The sequence below is a fragment of the Rhinopithecus roxellana genome, chromosome 12 (genome assembly GCF_007565055.1).
Source record: "Rhinopithecus roxellana isolate Shanxi Qingling chromosome 12, ASM756505v1, whole genome shotgun sequence".
NCBI lineage: Eukaryota > Metazoa > Chordata > Mammalia > Primates > Cercopithecidae > Rhinopithecus > Rhinopithecus roxellana.
Window position 1 is genome coordinate 57,757,285 of NC_044560.1, and position 27,112 is coordinate 57,784,396.

Here is a 27,112-nt window from a genome sequence, read left to right on the forward strand (position 1 = left end):
TATGGGTCTAGTAATGATGCATTTCCTCAGCTTTTGTTAGTCTGGAAAAGACTTTTTCTCTCCTTCACGTTTGAAGGAAAGTTTTGCTAGGTATAGTATTCTCAGTTTGCAGCTTTTTTCCCTCAACACTTTGAATCTGTTGTTCCACTCCCTCCTGATCTATATGGTTTTTATTGAGAGGTCTGTTGCCAGATGAATTGGACCTGCTTTATATGTTATTTGCTTCTTTTCTCTTGCTGCTTTTAGGATTCTCTTTGTCCTTGACCTTTGAGAGTTTGATTATTTTATCATTTGGGTTGTCTTATTTGGGATGAATATATTTGGTGTTCTGTGACTCTTATACCTGGATATTAACATATTTCTCTAGGTTTAATAGGTTTTCCATTATTATTATTTCTTTAAATAGGCATTCTACTCTTTGCTCTTTCTCAATTATCTCTTGAACACCAATGAATTTTAGATTTGTTTGTTCAAGGTGTATATATATATATATATATATATACACATATATATATATATATATCTGTGTGTTTGTGTGTGTATATCTCTTTCAGGCTCTCTTTATTCCTTTCATTCTGTTTTTGTGTGTGTGTTTTGTTTTGTTTTGTTTTTTTCCCCCTCTGACTATATCTTGGCTTACTGCAACCTCCACTTCTTGGATTCAAGTATTTCTTGTGCCTCAGCTACCCAAGTAGCTGGAATTACAGGCATGTGCCGCCATGCCTGGCTAATTTTTTAGTGAGAGAGGGTTTCACCATGTTGGCCAGGCTGATCTCTAACTCCTAGGCTCAAGTGATCTGACTACCTCAGTCTCCCAAAGTGCTGATATTATAGTCATGAACCACCATGCCTGGCTCATCTCACTGATTCTTTCTTCTGTGTGATCCATTTCTTTTTTGGAGAGCCTCTGTACTTTTTTTCAGTTCAACAAATGTATTTCTCAGTTCCAGGGTTTCAAATCTGTTTGCCATTTGATTTTTTAAAACTTTCATCTGTTTTTTTTGTTGTTGTTTTCAGACAGAGTCTGGTTATGTCTCCCAGGCTGGAGTGCAGTGGTGCTATCTCAGCTCACTACAACCTCCGCCTCCTGGGTTCAAACAATTCTCCTGCCTCAGCCTCCTGTGTAGCTGGGATAACAGGCGCGCACCACCATGCCTGGCTAATTTTTCTATTTTTAGTAGAGATGGGGTTTCATTGTGTTGGCCAGGCTGGTCTCAAACTCCTGACCTCAAATGATCTGCCCACCTTGGCCTTCCAAAGTATTGGGATTACAGGTGTGAGCCAATGTGCCCGGCCAAACTTTAATCTCTTTATTAAATTTCTCTGATAAATTTATCAATTGTTTTTTCTGTGCTGTTTTGGAGTTCATTAATTTCCTTAAAACTGCTATTTTGAATTCTTCATCTGAGAGCTCATGTATCACCATCTCATCATGGTGTTGATCACCAGCTCCTTGCTTTGTTCATTTGGGGAGGTCGTAGTTTCCTGTTTGCTGTTGTTCCTTGTGGACACATATCTATGTTTTTGCAATGAAGGATTAGTTTATCTTCACTATCTCACTTGTTGAACTTTCTAGGTTGTATGTTTGCTTGGAGGTTCTTTGCAATTGTCTGATTCCCCTTAATCTTAGATTATTGCCTCATTTTCAGCACTAGATGGCACCTTAAGCCCAGAATTTCCTCAGCTCTGGCAAATGTTTGCAGTACTGCCCATCTCAGATGGTAGCGTTCTTAGAGGGGATACCTCAGTTGTGTGGAAAGGCTGGCTAGGAGTTTATACCCAGATGACCTGTGACATCTACTTCCTCTAGCATGGTGCTGCTGAACAGCCACACTGATTTGGTGTCTCCTTTGACTGAAATGAAGAGTAGTTTTACAGGCTGGAGTTTCTAATTCCACTCCCCTCTTTGTCTCTAGCTGCCCTCAGGCGGTTTTCTCCCTCCAGGTACTAGTGGTACTTCTTGTGGGTTTAGGCAGGAATGATTTTTCTTCAAGGGAACCCAAGATGGTGGGGAAGCTGGCTATTCACCTCAATCTCACTTTTGCCAAAGTAGAACAAAAGAGACTGGGAGGAATTTTCTATGCATGATGCCTGGCAGATTGCGGCAGGGGCATTGCAGATAGAGAGCTTTCTTTCTTGTTATTGTCTGCTCAGAGTTTCTCACTTCTCTGTGTCCCAGTTATCATTTCAGCCTCAGATTTGGCTTCTCAGATGTTGCTGGTGTTAATCTGTGCTCTGGATATTTGCTTTTGGTTCTCTGTGGGGAGAGCAAAGGCAGATTGCTTTTACTCTGCCATTTTGTTAATATCCAGAACTGTATTTTTTCTTTTGTTTAATTATATACTTTAAGTTCTGGGATACACGTGCAGAACATGCAGGTTTGCTACATAGGTATACATGTGCCATGGTGGTTTGCTGCACCCATCAACCCATCATCTAGGTTTTAAGCCCTGCATGCATTAGATATTTGTCCTAATGCTATCCCTCCCTTTACCCCCCCATCCCCCAACAGGCCATGGTATGTGATGAGAATTGTATTTTTTTTTCTTCTTTTTATTTATTATTTAGCTTCGTTTGCAATAACTCTTTTGAAATAGTTTCACTCTTCCTGAACTCTCAATCACCTCACTCTCTACAGATAATATGCCTCCTACTTTTTAACAAATTTGAGGTAATCTTGATGAGTTCTTGAACCTTCCCTCCTTCAAAATTTTGTTTTGAATATTTCTGTTTCTCTACCATCTCTCTTCCATCTTATCTCAGAGGAAGAGACTGACTTTCAGACAAAAGGTTAACTTTTCTACCATTTAAAAAAAAAAATCTCCACTAAGGTATTACTTCTCAGTTTATTCTCTTTTGCATCTTTAATATTTTAGTCACAGGCTTTTCCTTTCTCTATGGGTATGCTTAGATTTCTCCCTAAAATTCTGACTGTTTACTTTTGAAACTATTATTTCATTTTCTTTTTACTGAAAATTTATCAAAAGTTTACTTCTTTCATTTCTCATGTTTACACTGAGTCTTATTGTCATCACTCTACCTAAAGTTTTCTCTTAAATACCAATTTATTATAAAATTCTTTGTCCTTCTTTTCACTTCTGATCTTCCATGATCTCTCTATAGCACTTGACACCACCCTTGTTTTCTCTTTTCTTAATTCTGCCCTCTCTTGGCTATATGGAATTATTCTCTCCTGGATGTTTTCATTCTCCTACCTGTTTGATTACTTCTTCTGTCGCTTCTTCACTAGTACTTTTTCTTTTCTTTTTTTTTTTTGAAACAAGGTCTCACTATGTTGCCCAGGCTGGTTTTGAACAAACTTCTGGGCTCAAGCATTCCGCCCACCTCTTCCTCCAAAAGTACTGGGATTACAGGCATGAACCACTGCACCCAGCCATCATCATTACTTTTTCTTATTCATCATCATTACTTTTTCTTATTCCACTTACAAGTTTCTATTCCACTTAAAAGTTTTTATTACACTTAAAACTTACTTACACTTAAAACTTACAAGTTTTTATTCCACTTAAAAGTTTCTAAGATTTTTGCCCTTGTTTCCTTTCTTTTTAAAATCTGCACTTGGTGATCTCATCTTTTCTCACAGCATCCATCATCATTTCTGTTCAACTCTGAATCTATACATTTTTCTCCGTATTTCCCCTTCATATCTTAATCTATGTTTAAAAGCCAAAGTTAAATTTATCATCTTCTAAAAAAAATTCTCTTATCTCTTCACCTTTAAGTCTCTCAGTGACCCACCAAAGTGATATATGGATCCTTCCTCTTAATCACCTGTCCTTAGGACTATGCAGTAAGTTCTCTCTCTTTTTCAATCTATTTTATACACTTCTACCAGATTGTCTCCTAATGCATGGTTTTTATTATGTAGTTTGCCTACTCAGAAACTTTTAATGATTTCTTACGAAGTAAAGTTGAACTCCTTTGTCTAGTGTAGAAAGTCCTCTGTAATTCTCAAAATGTATTTTAGAATTACCTGCATTAGAATTGCCTGAGATACAGGGTACCATACTAGATTGTCAGGGATCTCCTGTGGCTCAGGGATTTGCCTTCTTAACCAGTCTTTATGTGATTGCAAACCTTGTTGGCTTCTGCTTTATGATTTTCCTTTGTTTTCTACTCCAAGCTTACATTTCTATCACTCAGTTTCACATAATCTACATTTCTGCAATTTCAATCTTGTAAATTAAATTACTTGTCATTACTACATTGAATTACTTGCCATTTCATGATATTGACCTGATTGTGTACCATGCTTTCAAATGTACCTGCTCTAACTGTTTCCTCTGTGGAATAACCTCTCATCTAAACTCTTTTATCTATCAGGATTCATTCCAATACTCCATCCTATTCAAGCTTTTCTTGGCCTGAGCTGGAAGTGAGTTTCCCTTCCTCTGAGTATTTTGTGGCTGTTTTATGGGACTTTTTATAATTACCATAATCAGTTACTTATAAACAAGCCTTTTGCTTTTTTAACCATTAAGACTGTAAGCTCTTTGAGTTCTGTAATCATGTAAGGTTTACATTTTTGTATCCCCCATACATATATAAACATAAGCTTAGAGGCCTGGAACACAGATGATAGTAGATATTCAATAACTTTTTTAAAATAATAGACTAATTGGTAACTGATCAGTGTACCAAATAGATAGATGGGTGAATATATGATAATCTTATTCTACCTCATAAAATCTTACTCATTTTTCCTATAGTGAAAAGTAAAAAAAAATCTGGAGTTGCTTGCTATTATGAGTTGAAGGGATTATATTTTAGGGAAACTCACTAAGAGTTAAGATTAAAAAGTTAAGTTTAAAAATGCTGATTCCTCTATCTAGTTCAGGCAAAGAGGTGAAATGAGAATTTTCTAGGTATATTTGCAGTCCTGAAGTTCTAGTCAAGACCAAGTATCTAAAGGACTTTTACATTCCTGTTTTAAATATTATTTCTTGGGTATCCTGAAGTTTAGTTTATTAAAAATTAAGGCATAATTTTAAATAGCTATTCGTATTATTTGTTTTTAAAATGTAATTTACCCCTCAGGCAGTATTTTCTCTTAGACTCCAGCAGTTTCTATATATGTACTCTTTTTAGGGGCAAGCAATTTTCTGATGACTCATTCTGTGTGCCAGTTTATCTGTTGGGGAATTAAAATAAGGAGATATCAGAATAGTACTCTTTGGCATCATTTAAAAGTAGCAATGAGCAATGCTGTTTTCCCACACCTTTTTAATGAGAAAGTGTTTGTAGAACTTATCTCTGGTGGATTTTCTATCACTTTTTGGTATTATGTTGAGAAATCTGACCTATTTAGCAGAATTTTTTTCATTGACAAGTAATTTTCAAGAACATAAGATCTATGATAAAGTAGCAGATACTCAGAAGAAATTATATTCTTTCAAATACAATATTTCTTTTATTTCTTCTTGTATATTCTTTCCTTGTTGGAGGAAACTGATTTATTCAAAGGAATTAGTTAACCCTTGAGTTCCATATGTCTATGGAAGGAGATAGAATATTGCCAACATGTGGTTTAAATAAAAATTATGGTATTCATATATATATATACACACACACACACACATATATATATATATATATATATTTTTTTTTTTTCAATGACAGCAAAACCAAAGGAGCACCCCTGAGATGGAAAGACAGAGAGCTGTGTACCATCTAGCCACTAGGCTTGTCCAAACTGCTCGAAACTCTCAATTGGATCCAGACAGTTTACGAATATATTTAAGTAACCTCAAGAAGAAGTACAAAGAAGATTTTCCCAGGACTGAACAAGTTCCAGGAAAGACTGAAGAATAGTAACAATTCTAATGTAATAATATATCTTAATTCAAGGAACCTAGAATTTGTTTTTCTTCTCAGAGATAAGGAAAATAATATTTTCCAAATTTCATATTTTAACTGAAAATGACATTATATTAACAGCACAATTGTCATCTATATATTCTACATGAAAAATATTTATTGTAACTTAAATGAGAACTACTTAAAGGAATGGTTTTTATGTTAGGAAAAAATACAATATACCACTTTTTTCTCACAAAAATTCACATTATTAAGACCTAAGTTTATTTATACTTACAAGTTCTAGTTTAAAATATTATTGTAAATACCCTAGTTTAATAAACACCTTTCTTTTTAGGTCTGGAAACTTTTTTGAGCTTTTTTTTCACATTATATTCTGAAGTAATAATGCCCTATAACTCAACAGTTTATTAATCAGTACTCCCACATTCCAACACTGGAGGGTTCTGAAGTTCATCAGAGTAATTTTGGAATCACTCTGCTAAGTGAGTGATCTCAGCGTAAAGGCCTAACATAGACAAGTTATTCTTTTCTTGGGCAACTAAGTGTCTGGAATTCAAGGTATACATTTGAATTATTTATTTAGTAAGCTACAGTATTCATAGTAATTTGACTGCCTAATATTATTCACAGACCACTTAGGGCCATATTTTATTCTATAACAATTAATATTAATGTTTGTTGACTTTATTAAACTCTCAGCATTCTAAGTAACTATTAGTAGTCAAGTATATTGAAAAAGTTATAATTTAAATGATACACATATTATTTTGGAAAAGTAAATGTAAATTATTGTTTGTTTTACATTCAATTCAATATATATTAAATGTCTTGTTAGATTACTTATATTCCCTATTGTCATGTTTTAGAAAAATTATCACAATATTTATATTTGACTATTAGCTATGTTTTAATTCACAGCCTCTGAAATGAATTCTATTTTGTGTGGTCATTTCTTTTTCTTTATTTTTTTTTTCTTTTTGAGACGAGTCTCACTCTTGTCCCCCAGACTGGAGTGCAGTGGTGCGATCTCGACTCACTGCAACCTCCACTTCCCTGCTTCAAGCGATTCTATTGCATTAGCCTCCTGAGTAGCTGGGACTACAGGCACTCACCACCATGACTGGCTTATTTTTGTATTTTTTGGTAGATACAAGGTTTCATAATGTTGGCCAGGCTAGTCTCGAACTCCTGACCTCAGGTGATCCACCTGCCTTGGCCTCCCAAAGTAGTGGGATTACAGATGTGAGCCACTGCGCCTGGCCTTGTGTGGTCATTTCTTTTTTTTTTCTTTTTTTTTTTTTTTGAGACTCTCTCTTTTTTTTTTTTTTTTTTTTTTTTTTTTTTTTTTTTTTTTTGAGACGGAGTCTTACTCCGTCGCCCAGGCTGGAGTGCAGTGGCCGGATCTCGGCTCACTGCAAGCTCTGCCTGCCGGGTTCACGCCATTCTCCTGCCTCAGCCTCCCACCTAGCTGGGACTACAGGCACCCGCCACCTTGCCCAGCAATTTTTTTTTGTATTTTTTTAGTAGAGACGGGGTTTCACCGTGTTAACCAGGATGATCTTGATCTCCTGACCTCGTGATCCGCCCGTCTCGGCCTCCCAAAGTGCTGGGATTACAGGCTTGAGCCACCGCGCCAGGCCTATATGGTCATTTCTAAAGGCAGTTAGGTAATTTAGGTTTGTGGCAAACTTCAAGAAGACACTGAGGGCCGGGCGCGGTGGCTCAAGCCTGTAATCCCAGCACTTTGGGAGGCCGAGACGGGCGGATCACGAGGTCAGGAGATCGAGACCATCCTGGCTAACACCGTGAAACCCCGTCTCTACTAAAAAATACAAAAAACTAGCCGGGCGAGGTGGCGGGCGCCTGTAGTCCCAGCTACTCGGGAGGCTGAGGCAGGAGAATGGCATAAACCCGGGAGGCGGAGCTTGCAGTGAGCTGAGATCCGGCCACTGCACTCCAGCCTGGGTGACAGAGCAAGACTCCGTCTCAAAAAAAAAAAAAAAAAAAAAAAAGAAGACACTGAGGAGGAAAAGGCATGGCAGATTGGGGTGGCAGGAAAGAAAGAGAGGAAAGCAATAAAAGGTGGAAAGGGAGTAGGCAGTGAGGAAAAAAACATGCAAGCAGAGACGAGTGCAACATATCAAATATGCTGAATATCATTATCTCAAATACATTCACTTCTTTTTAGATTTAACCTCAATGTGAAATTCCACCAAAGTTTTAAGACATTTTTCATCAATTAAAGCTTTTGATGCAAAAACTGCAGCCAAATGATTAATGTCTTTTATTTTAGAATTGAGATACTGAAATAAAAACAGGTTTGTATCTTCTTTAAATTAAATTACTTTTTCTTAAACCATTTGTGTGTAGCAGAAACATATAGAAAACCAAATCAAATAAAGATATAATTATTATGTCATGGTACTATAAAATGAAGGTGAATACTAGGGAGACAATCCATTTCTTAATTTTAAGATCGATTTGCTCTACTCGTTTGTTCCTCTTTGCCTTTGCCTTTTTCTAATATTATAGATCATTATCTCATAATCCAGTCTTTCAAGGTAAATGCCCATAATGTGTTAGCAAACTCCTTTAATTTCCACCATAAAGCCATTATTTTAGCCTGTTCCACTTTTCTCCTCACAGGATAAAATCCTACATAAGATAGTCTTTTTCAAGTTTAGGGGTAAAATATGTGGGGGGTGGAGAAGAAACATAGCTTATTCTCATGCCTAGGAAGTAATGCATTTATTTTTACATTTACATTCAATAAAATTAAATTTTTTGGTGTATGGTCCTATGAATTTTAGTACATTTATGGATTCACGTAACCACCAGCAAAATCAGGGTATGGAACAGTTCCATCACCCTAAAAGACTTCCTTGGTGCTGTTCCTTTGTAGTCAAATCTTTCCCTGGCCCTTAACTTTAACCCAGCAATCACAGGCCTGTTTTCTTTCCCTATAGTTTTGTTTTTTCCCAGAATGTCCAACAAATGAAATCCATATAGCATGTAACCTTTTGAGACTGGCTTCTTTTGCGTAATGCATTTGAAATGTATATGTGTTGCTGTGCCTTTTTATTGCTGACAAGTATTTCATTGTCTATATGTGCCAGAGTTTGTCATTCTTTCATTCATTGAGGGACATTTGGGTTTTTAGTTCTCAGTGATTATGAATAAAGCTACCATAAACCTTCCTATACAGAGTTTTTTTGGGAGCATAAGTTTTCATTTATCTAGATTAAATAGGAGTAAAATAGCTGTGTCATATGTTAAGTGTATGTTTTATTTCATAAGAAGCTGCCAGTCTTTTCCAGAGTGACTATACCACTTTTCTTTCTCATCAGCTATGTGTGAGTTCCAGTTGCTCCTTATGTTGACTAGTACTTGGTATTGTCTGCTTTCTTTTATTTTTTTAATTGAGCCATTTTAATAGGTGTGCAGTGAGTAATGCTTTTCAAAAAATGTTTAAAGCTATTCTGATAATGTTTTTAGCCAGCAGTGATGTTTTATTTCTCTTTTTTCTGTTTTTTAACTACTTTTAGCCTCTCTGAAAGCACATTTTAAGATCTGTTCCTTCAAGCAAAACTTTTAGAGTATTACTTTTAGAAATCTATAAAACAAATCTAATTCAATAAGTATTTTCTATGAACCAGGCAACATATTAGGTGTTAGAGGTACAAGAGATAGGGCATTTGACTTTGAGAACCTTGGGTGTAATAAAGAGAAAAAAACATATATTAGGATTGGAGCACCATGTGATAAGTGCCATAATAGAGGAATGGTTAAAGTACTGGAACCAAGAGTATGTAATGTTTGTTGGTCAAAGGGAATTTAAAGGATAAAATATATTGGGTTTTTAGGAAGGAAAAGGCATTTTAGATAGATCAGCATATGTGTAAGTAAAGATATGTGAAGCAGTAAGCAGCTTAGTTTAGCTAGAGGATACAATGCATATGAGAGAGAGTGAAGCTAGGTGCTTTCTATCAGTTTCTCCTATAAACCACTATAGAGTTTTAAGGCATGTTTGCCCTTGGGGGATTGGCAAGGGATGGTGGTAGTAGTGATGGTGGTATAACATGATTAGATTTGCATCTTAATAAGATCATCTGGGTGTTAGCATGAATGATTTTGAAATGGGCAATTGAAACCAGAGTCAAGGAGACCAAATAGTTTAAGAGACTATTTTAGTAGAGTTGATGAGGGTTAAAGGTAGAAATGATGGGAATGGGACTGATGCGTGTGGGAGGAGAGAAGAGTTGAGTGGGCAGAGTGGCTGATGAGGGAGAAAAGACATTGATTTGAAAGATATCATGTCTTTTGAGGGAATATGGTTGGAGCTGGAGGTCATTATCCTCAGCAAATTAATACAGGAACAGAAAACCAAACACCGCATGTTCTCACTTATAAGTGGGATCTAAATGATGAGAGCACATGGACACATGGAGGGGAACAACACACACCAGGGCCTGGCAGAGGGTGGAGACGGAAAAGGGAGGGCATCAGGAAGAACAGCTAATGGATGCTGGTCTTAATACTTAGGTGATGGGATGACCTGTGCAGCAAACCACCATGGCACACATTTACCTGTGTAACAAACCTGTACATCCTGCACATGTACCCCTGAACTAAAAAAAAAAAAAGACAAAAATGTTTTAAATGTGAAGACAATAAAAAAGATATGTTCAAGTGCTAACCCTCAGTACCTCAGAATGTGATGTTTGGAAATGGGATTATTATGAATGTAATCAGATAAGACATGACAGCTGTCCTTATAAGACCACATGAAGACAGAGGGGAACACCATATGAAGACAAAGGATTGAAGTGATGCAGCTACAGGCCAAGGAAGGGAAACCGCCAGAAGCTAGAATGAGGTAAGGAAGAATTCTCATAAAAGCTTTAGAGGGAGGAGGGCCCTGGTGACACCTTGATTTTGGACTCGTAGGATTCACAACTGTGAGATGAGAAATAAAGTACCCAGTGTGTGGCACTTTGTTACGGCAACTCTAGGAAACTATTACAGAATGGAAGAGTTCAGTAAGATTCTGGGTGATATTGGATTTATCATGTTGAGAAATATGGAAGTAATCGGAATTCCAGTAGGAAGAAGTTCCTGAAACTTAGTTGCTGCTTATTGCCCACCCTTTAGAATACGCATGAGACATAGTCAATAAAAGTGAAGACTAGACCAAATTTATTAATCTTTCTTAGAGTTGAAGACATACGAAGAGAAGGATGGAAGAAAAGGATGAAAATTAGAGAATAAATGTCAAAAGATTTGCTGAGGTATTTGGCCAGATAAATTGCTTCATCTGGATCTGGATCTGGAATGAATTTATTTATCAGTGTTTCTTTATGTGCTAGACTAAAGGTAGCTTTTAGGCTTTCTTTATATTAACTTATTTTTAACCAAAATATATAACTATTTTACATGTTTCTAGTAAAGGAAATATTCATGTGAATAGCTTGTCTATAATATGTACTTCTATATTTATGAGCTTAAAATATGCTGTTATAAATATTTTAATAAAGTGTATAAGTAAGCATTTCTGTAATTCAATCCTATAATGTATTTTTACTTCACCTAAATGGAAGTAGAGGGAAAGAAAAAGCAAGTAATCTGGTTATATTGCTCCATGTCTTTGCTACTTTACTATTTACATTCTGTTCTTTAGACACTGTAATAATAATACTCACACAGTTTATGTTAGTACAGGACCAGAGTGAACACTCTTTCTGTGAATTGTCACACTTTGATAGTACCCAGACTGTGAGTGGACGGTGGAATCTGCTACTGTCCGCCATAATTTACTAAGACAGGTCCTAAAATATATAGTGATAAGGTGGGAACAGATGCTCATTGTCAGGAACTGTGAAGAGTCTGACATTTTTACCCTAATTGCAAACAAGCAGTTTAGCCTGCCATAGCTTCATGCTTGCTGTCAGAAGACAAGAGATTCTTGGGTTAGAAACAAAGGACTTTATTACTAATGGCATTAGCAAGTAGCATAAGATTCATGCTTGTGTCGATTCCACTTAGATCCACCCTCCAAGATATGGAGTGGTCCAAGTAGATGTGGACACAGTAGATTTGTGTCATTGCTGAGGAGCTCTGAGCTTGGGAAATTCCAATCTTTTATAATGAATTTCAAGCAAACTTGCTCAACCTTTGCCTCAGAGGAAGACATTACTTTTTTATACTAGACAATAAACCTGCTCTCTGCTCCAGAGGAAGACAGTATCTCTATCTCCCAAACTGCTCACTATACAAACATTCTTGAAAAGCTAGCCCATAATAAATGGAAATTAGTGCTGCTTCTCCTGACAGGAAAGACATGAGAGAGATGCATAGAGAACTGTCTTCCAAGTTTCATGTTTGCACATAGTTGTAGAGAAAAAAATCTAATACTTAGAAAGTAGCCAAAAAATTGTCTGAGAAAACTCTATTGTTTTTTAGATAAGTTTCTTCGTGATGAAAGAACATACAGATTGAACTGATATTTTCATTTTTGTGTAATTTGGATCAAAATAGTTCATTTTTCGTTGTGTAAAATGCATATAATTTATTACATTTATAGACGGTAATGGGCAGAGTCACATAATGATTAAAAGGTGATCCAATTAAGGTGTTGTATGAAAATATATTTTCTAAATGAATGTTCAATGCAATAAAAACTTACATGAAGTTAATTTTTATTAACTTCTAAGCCATACATTGGTAAGCATTGTTAAGGAACTGAGGACATTGACGTATGTTAGATTTCTAAATTCAGATAGTTTTGTAGACGAGCAGGAATTAGAAGTGAAAATATTCCATCTGGTAGCATATTGTTGGTTAATAGTTGATTCCTGATGGTTAGTCTGCAAAGATGTAATAGTTCACATGGATCTTTGTATCTTGTTGAAGGAATGTAATCAAACCAATTTGAAATAATTGGACGTCTTCCTAAACTCAGCTGTGTCTGAAGAAAAGCAAAATATTTTACTTTTGTAATGTTTTGTAATTTGGATTGGTCCAAATTATTAACACTTGTTTTTAATTTAAATTTAGAAAATAGACCATCAATTTATAAAACCCTTATAACTTTTTTTCCAAAGCATTTTTACTTGAGGCAAGTATTTTATTCCCATTTTTTTTTTCACAAGGATAAACTTTAAAAAATCTATATGTCTAAGGACACAAGGCAAAATTTTTTTACAACTATGAATCCAATCAAGTTTTTAATTTTAGTTGGATTGTACTTATATTTTATCAACTTCTTCCTGAAGAGTGGTTATGGTCAACTTTGCCATATAGAGTTATCTGGGAGACTGTAAAAAATACCAGTGCTCAGGTCCTACTCCACAAATTCTGATTCAACTAGTCTGGGGTTGGACACAGACAATTAAGTCCTAAAAGTTTCCGAGGTGATATCAACCATTGTAGAGTAATGCTTCCTACACAAGAAAGTCTGACAGGAGGCCTGTCCAAATGAAAAGATGTCTTTTAAAGATTTAGAAAGGCATCTTTTACAATATTTAATCTTAGGTTAAAATGTTAATAGATTGACTTAGGAGGAAAAAACATTGCTGTATTACAGAAATATTCTCTGCTAGAACATATACTCCACAGGCTACATGATACTATTGTTTATCTATTACATATATAATGCATTCATTATTCAATTATTTAACTATTAAAGAATATATGCTTAGCATTGTGATAGGTGCTTGAGATAATTGCTAGGGTAGGTAAAACAGACACAGCCTCTGTGCTTACAAGACTCCTGGTGTAGAGGTAGAAATATGTAAACATATATTTATAATAAAATATATGTGCTGCGATAGGGAAACCTACTGAGAAGTGTGGAAATGCAGAACAGAGGCATTTAAAGTGTTCGTTAAGCAGTTTTAATGCTATTCTTTATCTTCTTGCTCAATGCTATTTTACTTTATTAAACTGTAATTGATTGGAACCCAGCTATAAATTTTTCGCCACTTAGGCAGATGATTTTGGTAAACTCACTCTATCCTAGTGCTTTTCTACTAGGGTTGTATCTCAGGAACAGCATTCATGGAACTGGTTGAGAATTGATATGTTCTGTAACAATTATGCAGAATTAATACTGGACCAAGAACAAGCAAGTTTCTGAAAATGCAAAAAAAAAAAATTGTTTTAAAAATGGGCTGCCAAAATAATTTGATAAATTTGCTTTGCTTACAGTTGGCTCAGGTATTCATATTCGCTGCTGAGGCATTAAAGGAAAAAATAGTAGAGTTATATCTCTTACGAGTTTATTTCTGAAGTCACACCATTAAAGATTAGGGGAACTACTGGATTCCTTGTTGATTTTATTGGTTTAAATTTATAGTGGTAGCTTTCTCTCTATTAAATGGACTTATTTCTTGCTACTAATGGGCATAATTCAATTTGATGCTGAAACTTGCAGTTCATTTTGACAGGGTACCCTATATGCTGTTAATTGTTTTCTCTAAATTTAATTTATTCCAGAAACCTTATTATTAAGAAGGTCTCCACATTTCTGAGGGATAGATATTTTCACTTGAACAAATATTTTAAGCCTTTATTTATATTTTTATAATACTTGATGTTGCTTTGAGAACTTGAATGGAAGAAATCTGTTTTTTTACATATGATTGTACTTGTGGGGAGAAATGTAACCCTTATTTTGAAATATTCTGTTGGAAAGGAGATCTGTTAAATTTTTTTATTTAGTTTTTAAAGGACAAAGACATCTTAAACAGTTTTAAAAATATAATTAGGATATAATATATATCTACTTAATACTAAAATGGACTATACATACAATTTAATTTTCTTTCATATTTCTAAAAACATAAGAAGTAAAGGACTGTTTGAGATTTTCCCTATTATTTTTATTAATATATATTCAATGATCTGTCACTGGACATATTCTGTAAATTAAAAATTAACTGTATTCTTTCCTTTACAGTTTAATCTTAAGATTCACTAATATTTGAGCCCATTTTTTTTTTTAAGTAGTTTTCTTACCTTTATTTCCTTGACTGAAATGACAGAAAGCACTCTGGAACATAGTACCAAACATGTTTTGGCATCTTCATGGATGTCAGCCAATTCACGATCAACCATTACTCTTACTCTTGAAGGGTAGAGTACTATCGTTAAGACAATGTTGATAGGGTTTTTTTCTCTTTCTAAGATTCCATATTGCAGTAGTATTTTGAAGATATTAGACTGTCTTGTCTGAGCTACATAAAAGAGAGGTGTGATGCCACTTAATGGACTTGGACAGTATACTGGTGTGAAAGTTCTGTGAATTAAACAAAATAAAAACTCATTGGATATAGAATTAAGAAATGTGATAAATACTTTATCTTTCTAGCAATGGGAAAATAATAGTATTATCTTAAGTGTTAAATGTCTTAAATGTAACTTTATATGTTTCTTTTTTTTTGTTTTGTTTGTTTTGTTTGAGATGGAGTTTCCCTCTTGTTGCTCAGGCTGCAGTGCAATGGCATGATCTCCGCTCATCTCAACCTCTGCCTCCTGGGTTCAAGCGATTCTCCTGCCTCAGCCTCTTGAGTAGCTGGGATTACAGGCATATGCAACCATGCCCAGCTCATTTTGTATTTTTAGTAGAGACAGCGTTTCTGCATGTTGGTCAGTCTGGTCTCAAACTCCCAACCTCAGGTGATCTGCCTGCCTCAGCCTCCCAAAGTGCTGGGATTACAGGCGTGAGCCCCTGCCCCCAGCCTATATATTTCTTAAAAGGAGTTTTCCACTCTATGAATCTAGACCAAACTGAAAGTTAAAAGAAAACTCCTACCAAACACTTAAACCCCATTTACATTGTAAAAATAAACAAAACCAATTTATAATATATGTAAAGTGTTTACTTTTAGTCATAGCAATTCTAGTTGAGAAATCTATACTGCTTAGGACAGTATTACAAAACTGATGTAGCTCTGGAAAAAATAAAATGGAAAAGAAAGACAGAATTTTTTGATTTAACTTTATTAATAGAAAGAATTATGTGGTCATTTGCATATCTTTTTGTTTTTGTTCTTCTTGATCATGTACCAGACATGAGCTTGAATTGAGTTTGGAGATTAGGAAAGGAATAAATACAACTATCTTAATTCTATGTTTTTCATTCTAATAAAATTAGAGTTGGTTGGGCTTAGGAAATGTAAATTATGAGAACCATATCAGGTCCCTCAAGGGCAGAATTTTTCTTCTTGAGTAAAATTTTGAGTCTGCTCTGAAATCTTGTTTTCCCTAGAGTGTCACATGATGGCTAGACTTAAAAATTTCTCTTCCTTTATGATGGAAATGAAAACTTCATTTTTAAAAATGGTATATACTTCTTGCAGTTGTTTGATTTAATAGACTTTTATGCTGTTATTTTGGTCAGAGTAAATATTGTTGTAGTGTCGTTGACCACAAGGGATTTTATGTTAGCAAGCTGTAATTTTACCAAGTAATATAGTTTTTAGGCTAATGAAAGGGAAATTTTATTAATGATTTTTTTCTGTGGAATTCTCTTGACTGGCCTAATAAAATACTGCAGGGCAGCACACGAAGCATAAATGCTGGTTTTAGGCAACTACTCAGAGCAAGGAAAGTCTTATGCAAAAAGGGGAACTTTAAGACTGCATATATAGTACTTAGGTAAAATGGGAGGCAGCATGGTATAATGGTATAAACAGTAGAGACAAGTGTTCTAGGTTCCAAGGTTTGACTCTGAATTGGCTGTGTGATTGTTGGGCAAGTTGGCCTCTTTACATCCGTTTCCACAAGCATTTATGTACTCATTTGCTCATTCCTTCATTACCTAATTTGTTTAACACTTGCTTGCCTAGAGTGTACTAAGGAGTAGATACACAGAGATGAAAGATACAGTTCTTGACTATTACCATCTAGTAAGGAAAACACAAGAAATTGTATAAATACAATACAAAGTGATAATTACAATGATAGAAGCATGCTCAGGGTACTATAGAAGCACTGAGGAGAGGTACTTAACTCTATCTGAAATAGCCATTTCCTATAGGTTATCCAGAAACTAAGATTTGAAAGATTAGTAGGTGTTTTCCAATAAAAAGATTCGAAAGAATGTTTTAGGCACAAACATAAACCAGCATTGGAGGATTGCTATACCAGAACTAGCTATAGAAGATAAATGTTTTGTAATAGATGAGCTTTTTTCAAGTTGTTTTTGAAGAATCTGACAAAACTAAGAAAAAAGAGATTTTCTGGTGGAAGTCCTAGAGCCCTTACCCCTACTAGTTCGTCGTTCAGGTCTCCAAAAAGTGTAGTTGGAAAGTCACTGGACCAACTAGTTTATCTCCAAAGCTTCACCAAACTCTGAAATGCCAGGATTTTGTAATTTAAAAAATAGTGTAGTGCAAAGTAGCATTTTAGAAATCAAGATGTAGGTTTTTGTCATAACTCTGTCACTGGCACTATACATACATATACATATATATACACACATGCACACACATATAGAAAGAGAGAGAGGATATATATGTATGTACATATGTATGACTGTGGATATGTATTATTTCCTCTCTCTCTTGTGGAATCATCTCCAGACCAATAATGTCCTGGGCATCTCATCTTTTTTACAAATACTTCCAACACATGGAGAACTTCTAAACTACATATCTATGTTACCTATCATTAGTAAGCAGTTTCCCAAACTGCCACTGCATCCAGGTCTTTCCCATTTCTTTGCTTTGTATATGTTCTTCTCCCCCGCCTTTTTTTTTCCCCCCCAATTCTGCGATAAGTCTAACTCATCTTTATGAGACCTTGTCTAATAAACTCTTTCGTGAAGTCTTCTTTGATTATCCGGATATATCTCACACTCCTCAGGGCACTTTGTACCTACCCACATTAAATTTGTATCTTTTGGAAAACTCATTTAACACCTCTAAACTTTCATTTTCTCATCTTCAAAATAAATGGATAAGCAGAACAATTTACCAAAGTGTAAGCTCCTAAAAGACAGTAATTTCATCTTAGTTGACTACTACATATTTAAGTGCCTAGAACAATGCTTGGCCCATATTAGGCACTCAAATATTTGTTCATTGAACTTTTTTTACTGAAAATTTTGACTATATATGTGATAGTAAAAAATTCCTTAAATTTATCCTGTAGCTTTCAGGCCTAACAAGATTTTTGTTGATGTGTAATCACTTAAACTTTTCAAAGGCAATTTAATGTATTCATCTTGCTTGTTCTTAAGAAAATATTTGACTTAAGAACCTTATAAGTATGGGAATTCTGGAGACTCAGAGGCAAAATATACCATAAGTGGTCATTATTAAGATTTTGAGATATTAGTTGATTCTAAGATATTAAGATTGACATTACCTTTAGCAGATACTGAATGAATACTGAAAAATGTTGAAAACATGACTAAAACTCAAATAGTTTTAAAATGAGATTTAAAAGTCTAATCTGTACCCAAATGACATATCATTAATCCTCATGTTTAAAGAGTATGTTACTGTAAACCAGAATTTGCTTAATCTGTACTGACAGTTAATTATAGCAGTACTTATATGGATGAAGTATAGCAAGCAAAGCAAGAATTAGTTTTTAAATGTGAGGTTAATGAACTGAACCCTTGGTATCTGAAAACCTGTCATAATGCTTATGAAATGGGGCATAATATTTCCATATAGACATGCAGAGAATGATTCAGTTTTTAGCTATAATTATTTCTAATATTTTCCCTTCTCATTCTCCTTCAATTTCTAACTGAAAAATTTGATAGGTGCTTCTCCAGAATAATTTTGTGTGTGTGATATTTCACACAGTTGTCTTTCTTAAAACTATGTTTTCCTTTTACTCAGTTGGGCTAGTCTCTCCAAGTTACCCATTTATCTCTTTGGCTATTTCTCCTCAACTGTCTTTCACTGGCTCCTCTTCCTCTGCCCTCGACATCTAAGTAAATATGCATGGCCTTTAGACCAATTTTATTTGACTGTTCCCAGGCAATTTCATTTATGATCATAACTTCAGTCCCTGTCCATTTATTTATTTCAACAAATATTGAATGCATACTATATGCCAGGAACTGTTTTAGGTGCTTGGGATATATCAGGAAACAAAATGAAGATCCCTACTCTCTTGCTTATATTACAGTGATTAACAACAATATAGCATGAACATAGTAAACAAGCACATTTTATGTTAGAAGGTGATGAGTGCTTGGAAAAAAGAATAAGTCGAGCAGAATAAGAAATATGGATATGCTGTGGGCGGGTACAGTCAGGGCATCTTTAAATATTAAATAAGATGATGGAAGAGTACATCATTGAAAAGTGGCATTTGAACAAAGACCAGAAGGAGGTGAGGAAGTTAAGCATTTGGATATTTCAGGGCCCTATCGCGGGACAGTGTGCCTGGCGTGATGAAGGAAGAATAAGGGAACCAGTGTGGCTGAAAGAGGGCAGAGGTAATGGGATGCCACGTTATTTAGAGCCTTAAGAATCACTGTAAGAACCTCACCTTTTACTCTAAACCAAAATGACAAGTCACTGGAGGGTTTTTTTTTTTTTTTTTGTGACATGAAATTTTATTAAAGCTATATTTTTTAGTGAAAAAAGTGGCAGAACAGTATTTAGAGAATAGTTCCATGCATATATACATATAACACATACATATTAGTAAGTAGTTCTAATTTTTGATATAAATATGGAATTGTTTCATTTTTTTCTAGAAATTGCTGTCAATTGTGATCTGTCAAACCCCCCCTTCTCACTAGATAATAAGTTTCTTTAATGACATGTTCATGTTCACTTATTTCCTCAACTATTAGGTCACTTTCTTTTTTTTTTGTTTATTTTTTATTATACTTTAAGTTCTAGGGTACATGTGCATAACGTGCAGGTTTGTTACATATGTATATTTGTGCCATGTTGGTGTGCTGCACCCATCAACTCATCAGCACCCATCAATTCATCATTTATATCATGTATAACTCCCCAGTGCAATCCCTCCCCCCTCCCCCCTCCCCATGATAGGCCCCGGTGTGTGATGTTCCCCTCGGGATGGAGGTTTTGAATAGAAGAGTAATGTTATCTGCCCTTTGTTGAGACTTTGTTAAAGAAGGAAGGAAATCACTTAGCTTGGAAATAGTAGTGGAGATAGCCAGATGCTGTATATTATTTGCAGGTAGAACCAACAGATATCCTAACATAGATGTGAGATGTAAGAGAAGATTAAGGATGGCACTGTATATCTAGCCATGTACTGCACATCTCTACCTCGATATCCATTAGGCAGTGCAAACTCATGTGTCCAAAACTGATTTTATAGGTTTTTAAAAAATATTTTACCTTGATAAGTTTGTGGTATGACCATTTTGGTGGGCTGAATAATAGCCCCTCAGTATGGCAAATAGGATTTTGCAGATATGATGAAGATCTTGAGGTGGGAGATTAACTAGGTGTGCCCAATGTAATTGCAAGAGTCCTTATAAGTACAGGGAATGTTGGAAGCAGAGTCAATGAATAAGATATTATGACATTACAGTGCTAGCTTCGAAGATGAAGAGGCCATCAGCCAAGGATAGATGGCCTCTGAAAGCTGGCAAAGGCAAGGAAATAGATTCTTCCCTAAAACCTCCATAAAGGACCAGGCCTACTAACAATTTGATTTAGCTCTATAAGACTTATTTTGGACTTTTGAACTCTGGAACTATAAGAACTAAACTATAAATTTGTGTTGTTTTAAGACACTAAGTTTGTGGCAATTTGTTGCAGCAGCAACAGGAAACTAATACAACTTTCAACCACTCTCAAAATTTAGAAATCTGAAGTTTAACTCTTTCTTCTTTTAGATCTTCCAATTCTGATCACTTACCATGTCTTGTTATTCTGTCTAAAAATCTCTCTCCTTTCTCCCACTGCTACTGTTTTAGTTTAAGTTCTCATTATAATTTACCTGAGCAGTTGTAGTATCAAAGGGCGACCAGAAGTTGGGAGGGATGTTGGCCGAGCAGAATTAGTTCTCCCCTCAAAACTATTATAAATACACATGCAAACTAAGTACATACACTTTGCATGCTATGCAAATTCAGCCTCAAGGATCTTCTCTAACCACCTTCCTTTAAAAAAATTAGATCACTTTCCCCCAACTCTTCCTGCATAGAACATTATACTTGGAGTGCTTGAGTAGTCTACTAACTGGTTTCTCTGCCGTAGCTGCAGCCTGTTTTCCCAAAATCCAGTCTTCAAATGGGGCTGATGAATCTTTTTAATTCCACAAGTTGACTTTCACTGGCCAGGCATTATTCATGGTGTAAATTTCATGTTCCTCAGTCTGGCCTACAAAATCCTTCCTTCTTTCAATTCCAGTCTTCATTTCTCTTACTACCTGATTCCTATCTCACTCTCTAGCTATTACTAAACTGCTTTTAGTCATAGGATACAACAATATTGTTTGTATCTCCCTTAGTTTCAGTCATCCTCCTTCTATATAGACTACTTGTCATGAAGAGAAAGAAAGAAAAAACTCTTTGCTATCTTTTAAAAATCAGTTTAAGACATCACCTATTCTATTGAGCCTTCTCAGATACCTACTCCTCTCTAATGGTGTTAACAATTTCCTTCTCTGCTCTCTCTACCTGTACATGCTTCTATTTTGTACCTAGAGTGTGTTTATAATTGCTGTTTACATTTATGCCTCACTTACTAGTATATGAGCTCTCTAAAATCAGGAAATATGTCTACTTTGTTTTTGTATTCCCCAATAAATAACATAGTGTCTGGCACTTAGAAAATGCTTAATATTTATTATTGTTATTTGAATGGAATGACATCTTCTCCCTTTAGCCACCTACAATCTGTCACTGTGGCATTTAGATGATTTTTGCAGGTTTGTGGTGAAAATGAACAAACTTAAGTTTCTTTCCCTTGTTAATTCTATCCCCTCTCCTCCAGGGAGATATAATAGGGAAATTATCAAATTAGAGTGTAAACAAGGGAGGATGACCAAAGAATGATGTTGTCAAAGTAAAGAACAACAGATAATAGGAAATATGGGGTATTCATTATGAGGACATAATAGATGTGTTCAAATATTTGAGAAGTTTTTGTGTAGAAAAGAGTTAACAGACTGATCTTTATAGCTACAGGGGCAGGGTTGGAGAAATGCAAGACTTCAGTGCAGTACAGGAAAGAAGAATCAAATAAAACTGTTTCAAAATTCACTTAGTCACTCAACAAAATCCTGATTGAGCAGTTGCTATGTATCTGACATAGTTCTACACACTCTATCCATGAGGATAGATTGTGAGCAAACCAATGAAAAAAGGAACAACAGTAGATAAACAGGTCAGTGATCAGCAGGTGCAGAACATTAAAATAAAGTAATATAATGACTGAGTGGCTTCTTTAGATTGTGTGAGTAGGAAAGGCCTCTTTGAGAAGATGATATTTATACTGTGACCCAGCTGATGAGGAGGAAGACCCAAGTGAATAGATTTTCGGACAGAGGGAACAGTATTATGAGGCCTTATGGCAGGAATGAACTTGAAGATGTTCAAGAAACAGAAAGGTTTGTGTGGCTGGAATATAGTGTTCAAAAGGGAGAGAATATGAGATTGGGTTTGGGAGAAATACAGAGTGAACTTTCATGTAGGGTTTTTTTAAAAAGTGGTATTATTTGAATTCTATACCCCTTGTATAAAATCATTGTAGTGGAAAAACTGGAGGATTTTAACTATGGTTGATATGAGCCATTTTGTGTTTTTAAAAGGTCACTCAGGCTTCTGAGTCAATAACAGATTACAGGAGTTGACAGGGAAGAGTGGAAGCTGGATGACTCTTTAAGAGTCTACTGCAGTTTTCTATGCAAGAGGTGATGGTGGGTTCACCTAGATTTGAAATGGAAGAGATGAAAGGAAATGGAAGAGATGAAAGGAGATGAAAAGAAATAGAAATGATTGGGATATGTTTTGGAGATAAAAGGACTTACTGATGTGTTGAAGCAAAGGAAATAATCAAGAATAAATCCTAGATTTCTGCCTTGAGCCACGTGGTAGAGAAGCAGGTACTGTTAATCGGGGGTTGGGGGAATTCTGGGGAAGGAAAAGGTTGGCAGAAAGGGGGGTGCGTTAGATCAGTATTCTGCTTTGTTTCTATTCAGTTTGAGATGCCATGTGGCAATGTCAATTAATTAAATATAGAAGGAGTTCAGAGCTCAGAGGCAAAGTCAACACTGGGGATAAAGATTTGAGAGTCATTGGCATATATATCGTATTTAAAGTCATGTGACTATATATATTATATATATTCAAACAGTTATATATACAACTACTTATATAGTTATATAACTATTATGACTAGTTATATTTATATATTTATATAACTAGATATATTTTTTAGTTTTATATATATAAAACATATATAACTATGTATAACATGCATATATATGTATAACTATATATATAACTATATATATAACACTAGGAAAAACAAGGACCCCAAGGCAAAGGAATGGTTTACCTCGGGAAATAGTTAACTCACTACTACTAGAATTGTTTAAGAAGAGACCAGTGAGCATCAACCAGTGATGCCCTACAGAGGGTTGCTGTCCAGGGTAAGGGTCTGCTAATGAATTGTTAGGCTCCATCCAAATTTAAAATTCTATGATTCTGAAAAGTCCAAATGATGTTGCGATCCATAGAATTGGCCTGTAATGGGTTTTACTTTGTGGATGCATCTAAGCTGAAATTTATTAATTTTAAACCTGTCTTAAGACAGTTGTTAATAGCACTCTATCATGTTCCACTGTGTTTCTCTGTTTCATTTTCCTTACAGCTTTCTCCTCTCTGCTTCCATTTTTAATTTTAAAAAATTTATTCTCTCTCCCTCTGTTTGACTCAATTTTTCTTTCCCATGGGCCTTCCAGGGCTATAGACAGGCACTTTTTAGCCCAGCTAGTGACAGTTAGCTTTAGAAGATTTGCTGATCTCTGCTGTAGTTACAAATATAATAGTTACTTAAAACACAAAGTACTATGTGGTAGTTTTGTTTATTGTTGTTTCCAAACCACAGCTATCAGTTCATGTACTTTAGTAATCATTAAGTAATGAAATCCAGTGGTTCTCCAGTACCATAGGATACACGATCAAGGAAAAACTCTGCTTTAGGCAGAATCTAAATTGGTTTAGTCTTTAACTGATCTTGTCAATTTTGTTTTTCATTGCATACATGCATTTATCATTGCACCTAGTACAGAGCTGCATACATAATAATATGATTAATAAATATTTTGTTGAATGAACACATGAATGTTTTATTCAGATGAATATCTAAAACCAAAGAATAAATTAAAGTTAGTGCAAACTAAGTAACTTTAAAATCTATATTACAGGCTCTACAAAGAGGATACATTGGAGATTTTACTTTCCTAAGATCCTCAGTAGTATGCATTAGGTAAATTGACATGTGAAGACAATAAAAATTTGATTCTATTATCGATAGCATCAGGTACTTGACCTTCATTGTGCTCAAATTTGGAGAATTTGGAGTCCAATTTATCAATGTTTAACACACAAATAGGGAACTCTTGTGTTTCATAAGTATTACTATGTGAATATGTGTGCATATTCCCAATTGTACTTTGAAAGTCAGCTTATAAACATATACAAATATAAAACCTCAGGATTCTCAGAAATAGGAGATCATAGTATTACACAATATAGTGTCTCTGTTTAGTTAGAGAAACATGTTGTTTAGCACTAACGTGTAAGCTGTGTAGAGCAGAATCACTAATGATTTATTAGTGCATAATAATTTACATATAAATTAAAATGCAATACATAATGAAAGAGTGAAGGAGTGAACAACTGGTCAAGCAATTAGGTGAGAATTCCTTACTTCACATATAGCCACTATACATGTTAATTTTAGAAAAAAGAAGCACTCTACTCTCTTAAAGATAAATTTTCTTGTTCTATAGTGAAAACATATGAGATTATTACCTCCATATCAGTGCCAGGTTACAACTTCTGTCTTGAACATAGTCTTTTGTCTTCTTGAGAAGCAATTCCACAAAGTCAGGATTACCTTTTCTGGCAAAAACCCAGTACAGAATTGTATTCACACATATTTCAGTAAAGTCGAGGTTAAAACTTACTTCAAAACGGTATCCTGATTTTTCCACAAATGCAATGTAATCTGTGAGTAGTGCGTCAAAACCATCCAAGTCCACATATCTCAGAATTTTTGCCAGTGATCTGTAAATCCTTGGTTCATAACAGTGATATCCCCACTGACCCAAAAACTGTAAGGAGGGTCTTTTAACAATTTTGTCAAGGAGATTGCAGAATACATTGCTCCTTGGACAAGAAGTCTTACGACATAATTTAGTAGATTTACTCATTGTTACTTATAGCAGCAGTATAGAAATAAAATCAGAGGTAAGCATACTGTAATCCTCCAGTTACATATTTTGATAATGTGGTAGGCTTTACTCCACAAACAGAAGTGCCCTTTAAACTGTAACCAGAAAAAATAAATATTACCACAAAGTACTGGATGACATCACAATAGGTGGAGATTCCTCCACAATAGGTAGAGGTCACCAGCCTAAGTCAGAGGGGATATTATATGTAACTGGTGACATTTGAAAGAGACATATTGGACAGAAATGGCAAACGTGAAAGCTAAGATACAGTATATTTAATTTTCTTTTTCTTTTTTTTTTTTTTTGAGACGGAGTCTCGCTCTGTCACCGGGGCTGGAGTGCAGTGGCCGGATCTCAGCTCACTGCAAGCTCCGCCTCCCGGGTTCCCGCCATTCTCCTGCCTCAGCCTCCGGAGTAGCTGGGACTACAGGCGCCCGCCACCTCGCCCGGCTAGATTTTTTGTATTTTTTAGTAGAGACGGGGTTTCACCGTGTTAGCCAGGATGGTCTCGATCTCCTGACCTCGTGATCCGCCCGTCTCGGCCTCCCAAAGTGCTGGAATTACAGGCTTGAGCCACCGCGCCCGGCAGTATATTTAATTTTCTAAGAATTCAGTTCAGGGTAGTCTGCATTGTTTCTCAAGTTCTGCATGTTTCTTCAGTAGACTACATAATAGTAATAAACAGATTATCCTTTGTAGGCTATTATGTAAGCAGACAATGATTGCTAGAGTGAATAAATTCAAGTGTTGTTCTCATATTCTGCATGAATACTGTATGCTCTCAATCCTCACCAATTATTTCCCCTATCTTATAGTTGAGGAAATTGAGGCTTACACAGATAATTTTTTTGTTGTTTTTTGTTTTTTGAGACAGGGTCTCACCCTGTCACCCAGGCTGGAGTGCAGTGGTATGATCATGGCTCACTGCGTCCTTGACCTCCTGGGCTCAAGCTTTCTCTCACCTCAGCTTCCCAAACAACTGGGACTACAGGCATGCACCGCCATGCCCAGCTAATTTTTGTATGTTTTGTAGAAACAGAGTTATGCCATGTTGGCCAGGCTGTTCTTGAATTCCCGAGCTTAAGTGATCCCCCTGCCTCAGCCTCCCAAAGTGCTAGGATTACAGGCTTGAGGCACTGTGCCTAACTAAGGCTTACATAGGTTAAGTAGCTTGCCAATATATTCATTCCCAAAGAGAAAGAATGTCATACAATATTAACCAAAATTTAAAGACTTTGTTTTAGATTTTTTTTGTTGTTGTTGAGACAATAGAGTGTCTCACTCTATTGCCGCAGCTGGAATGCAATGGTGTGATCTCAGCTTACTACAGACTTTGTCTCTTGGGTTCAAGCAATTCTCCTGCCTCAGCCTCCTGAGCAGCTTGGATTACAGGTGCGCACCACCACGCCCAGATAATTTTTGTATTTTAGTAGAGACGGGATTTCACCATGTTTGCCAGGCTGGCCTCGAACTCCTGACCTCGTGATCTGCCTGTCTTGGCCTCTCAAAGTGTTGGGATTACAGACGTGAGCCACTACGTCAGACCATTTTTTAGAATTTTAAATTTTACAGAAATTATTCACTATAAACCAGGCAGAATGTATACAATTTGGGCATTAAAGGTACGTCAAGCTTGATATGGTGTCCTTGCTCCACACAATAAAGGGGAAAGATGTTATGGTTGTTTTTATCATTATTCTGTAGTTAATGTTTCAGCCACCTTTTTATACCATTCACAGAGTGATCAGTCTTACCAACCTTGGGTGTATGTATTAGCGTTTTTAAAGGTAATTAAATATATTCTTTTTCCTTTTGCATATTTTTCTTCAAATCGTGAATGATGTCTCTTTAG

General features: G+C 35.6%; 2 protein-coding genes across 2 annotated transcripts in view; one reads left to right on the top strand and one right to left on the bottom strand.

Moving 5' to 3' along the window:
• MSH4 (mutS homolog 4) overlaps positions 1 to 6,180 on the top strand; it is a 126,974-nt gene extending 120,794 nt beyond the window's left edge. Inside the window, exon 20 of the mRNA XM_010368601.2 lies at positions 5,641 to 6,180. Coding sequence (XP_010366903.1) covers positions 5,641 to 5,832 — 192 coding nt within the window. The 3' untranslated portion in view covers positions 5,833 to 6,180. The remainder of the gene's footprint in view (positions 1 to 5,640) is intronic.
• Positions 6,181 to 12,519: 6,339 nt separating this feature from the next.
• ASB17 (ankyrin repeat and SOCS box containing 17) lies at positions 12,520 to 25,376 on the bottom strand. The gene is made up of 3 exons (XM_010368602.1): positions 24,836 to 25,376; positions 14,857 to 15,136; positions 12,520 to 12,805 (listed from the first exon to the last, which is right to left on the bottom strand). Exons 1-3 carry the CDS (start codon positions 25,234 to 25,236, stop codon positions 12,599 to 12,601), a joined length of 888 nt encoding a protein of 295 aa, XP_010366904.1. The 5' UTR covers positions 25,237 to 25,376; the 3' UTR covers positions 12,520 to 12,598.
• Positions 25,377 to 27,112: the final 1,736 nt, after the last annotated feature.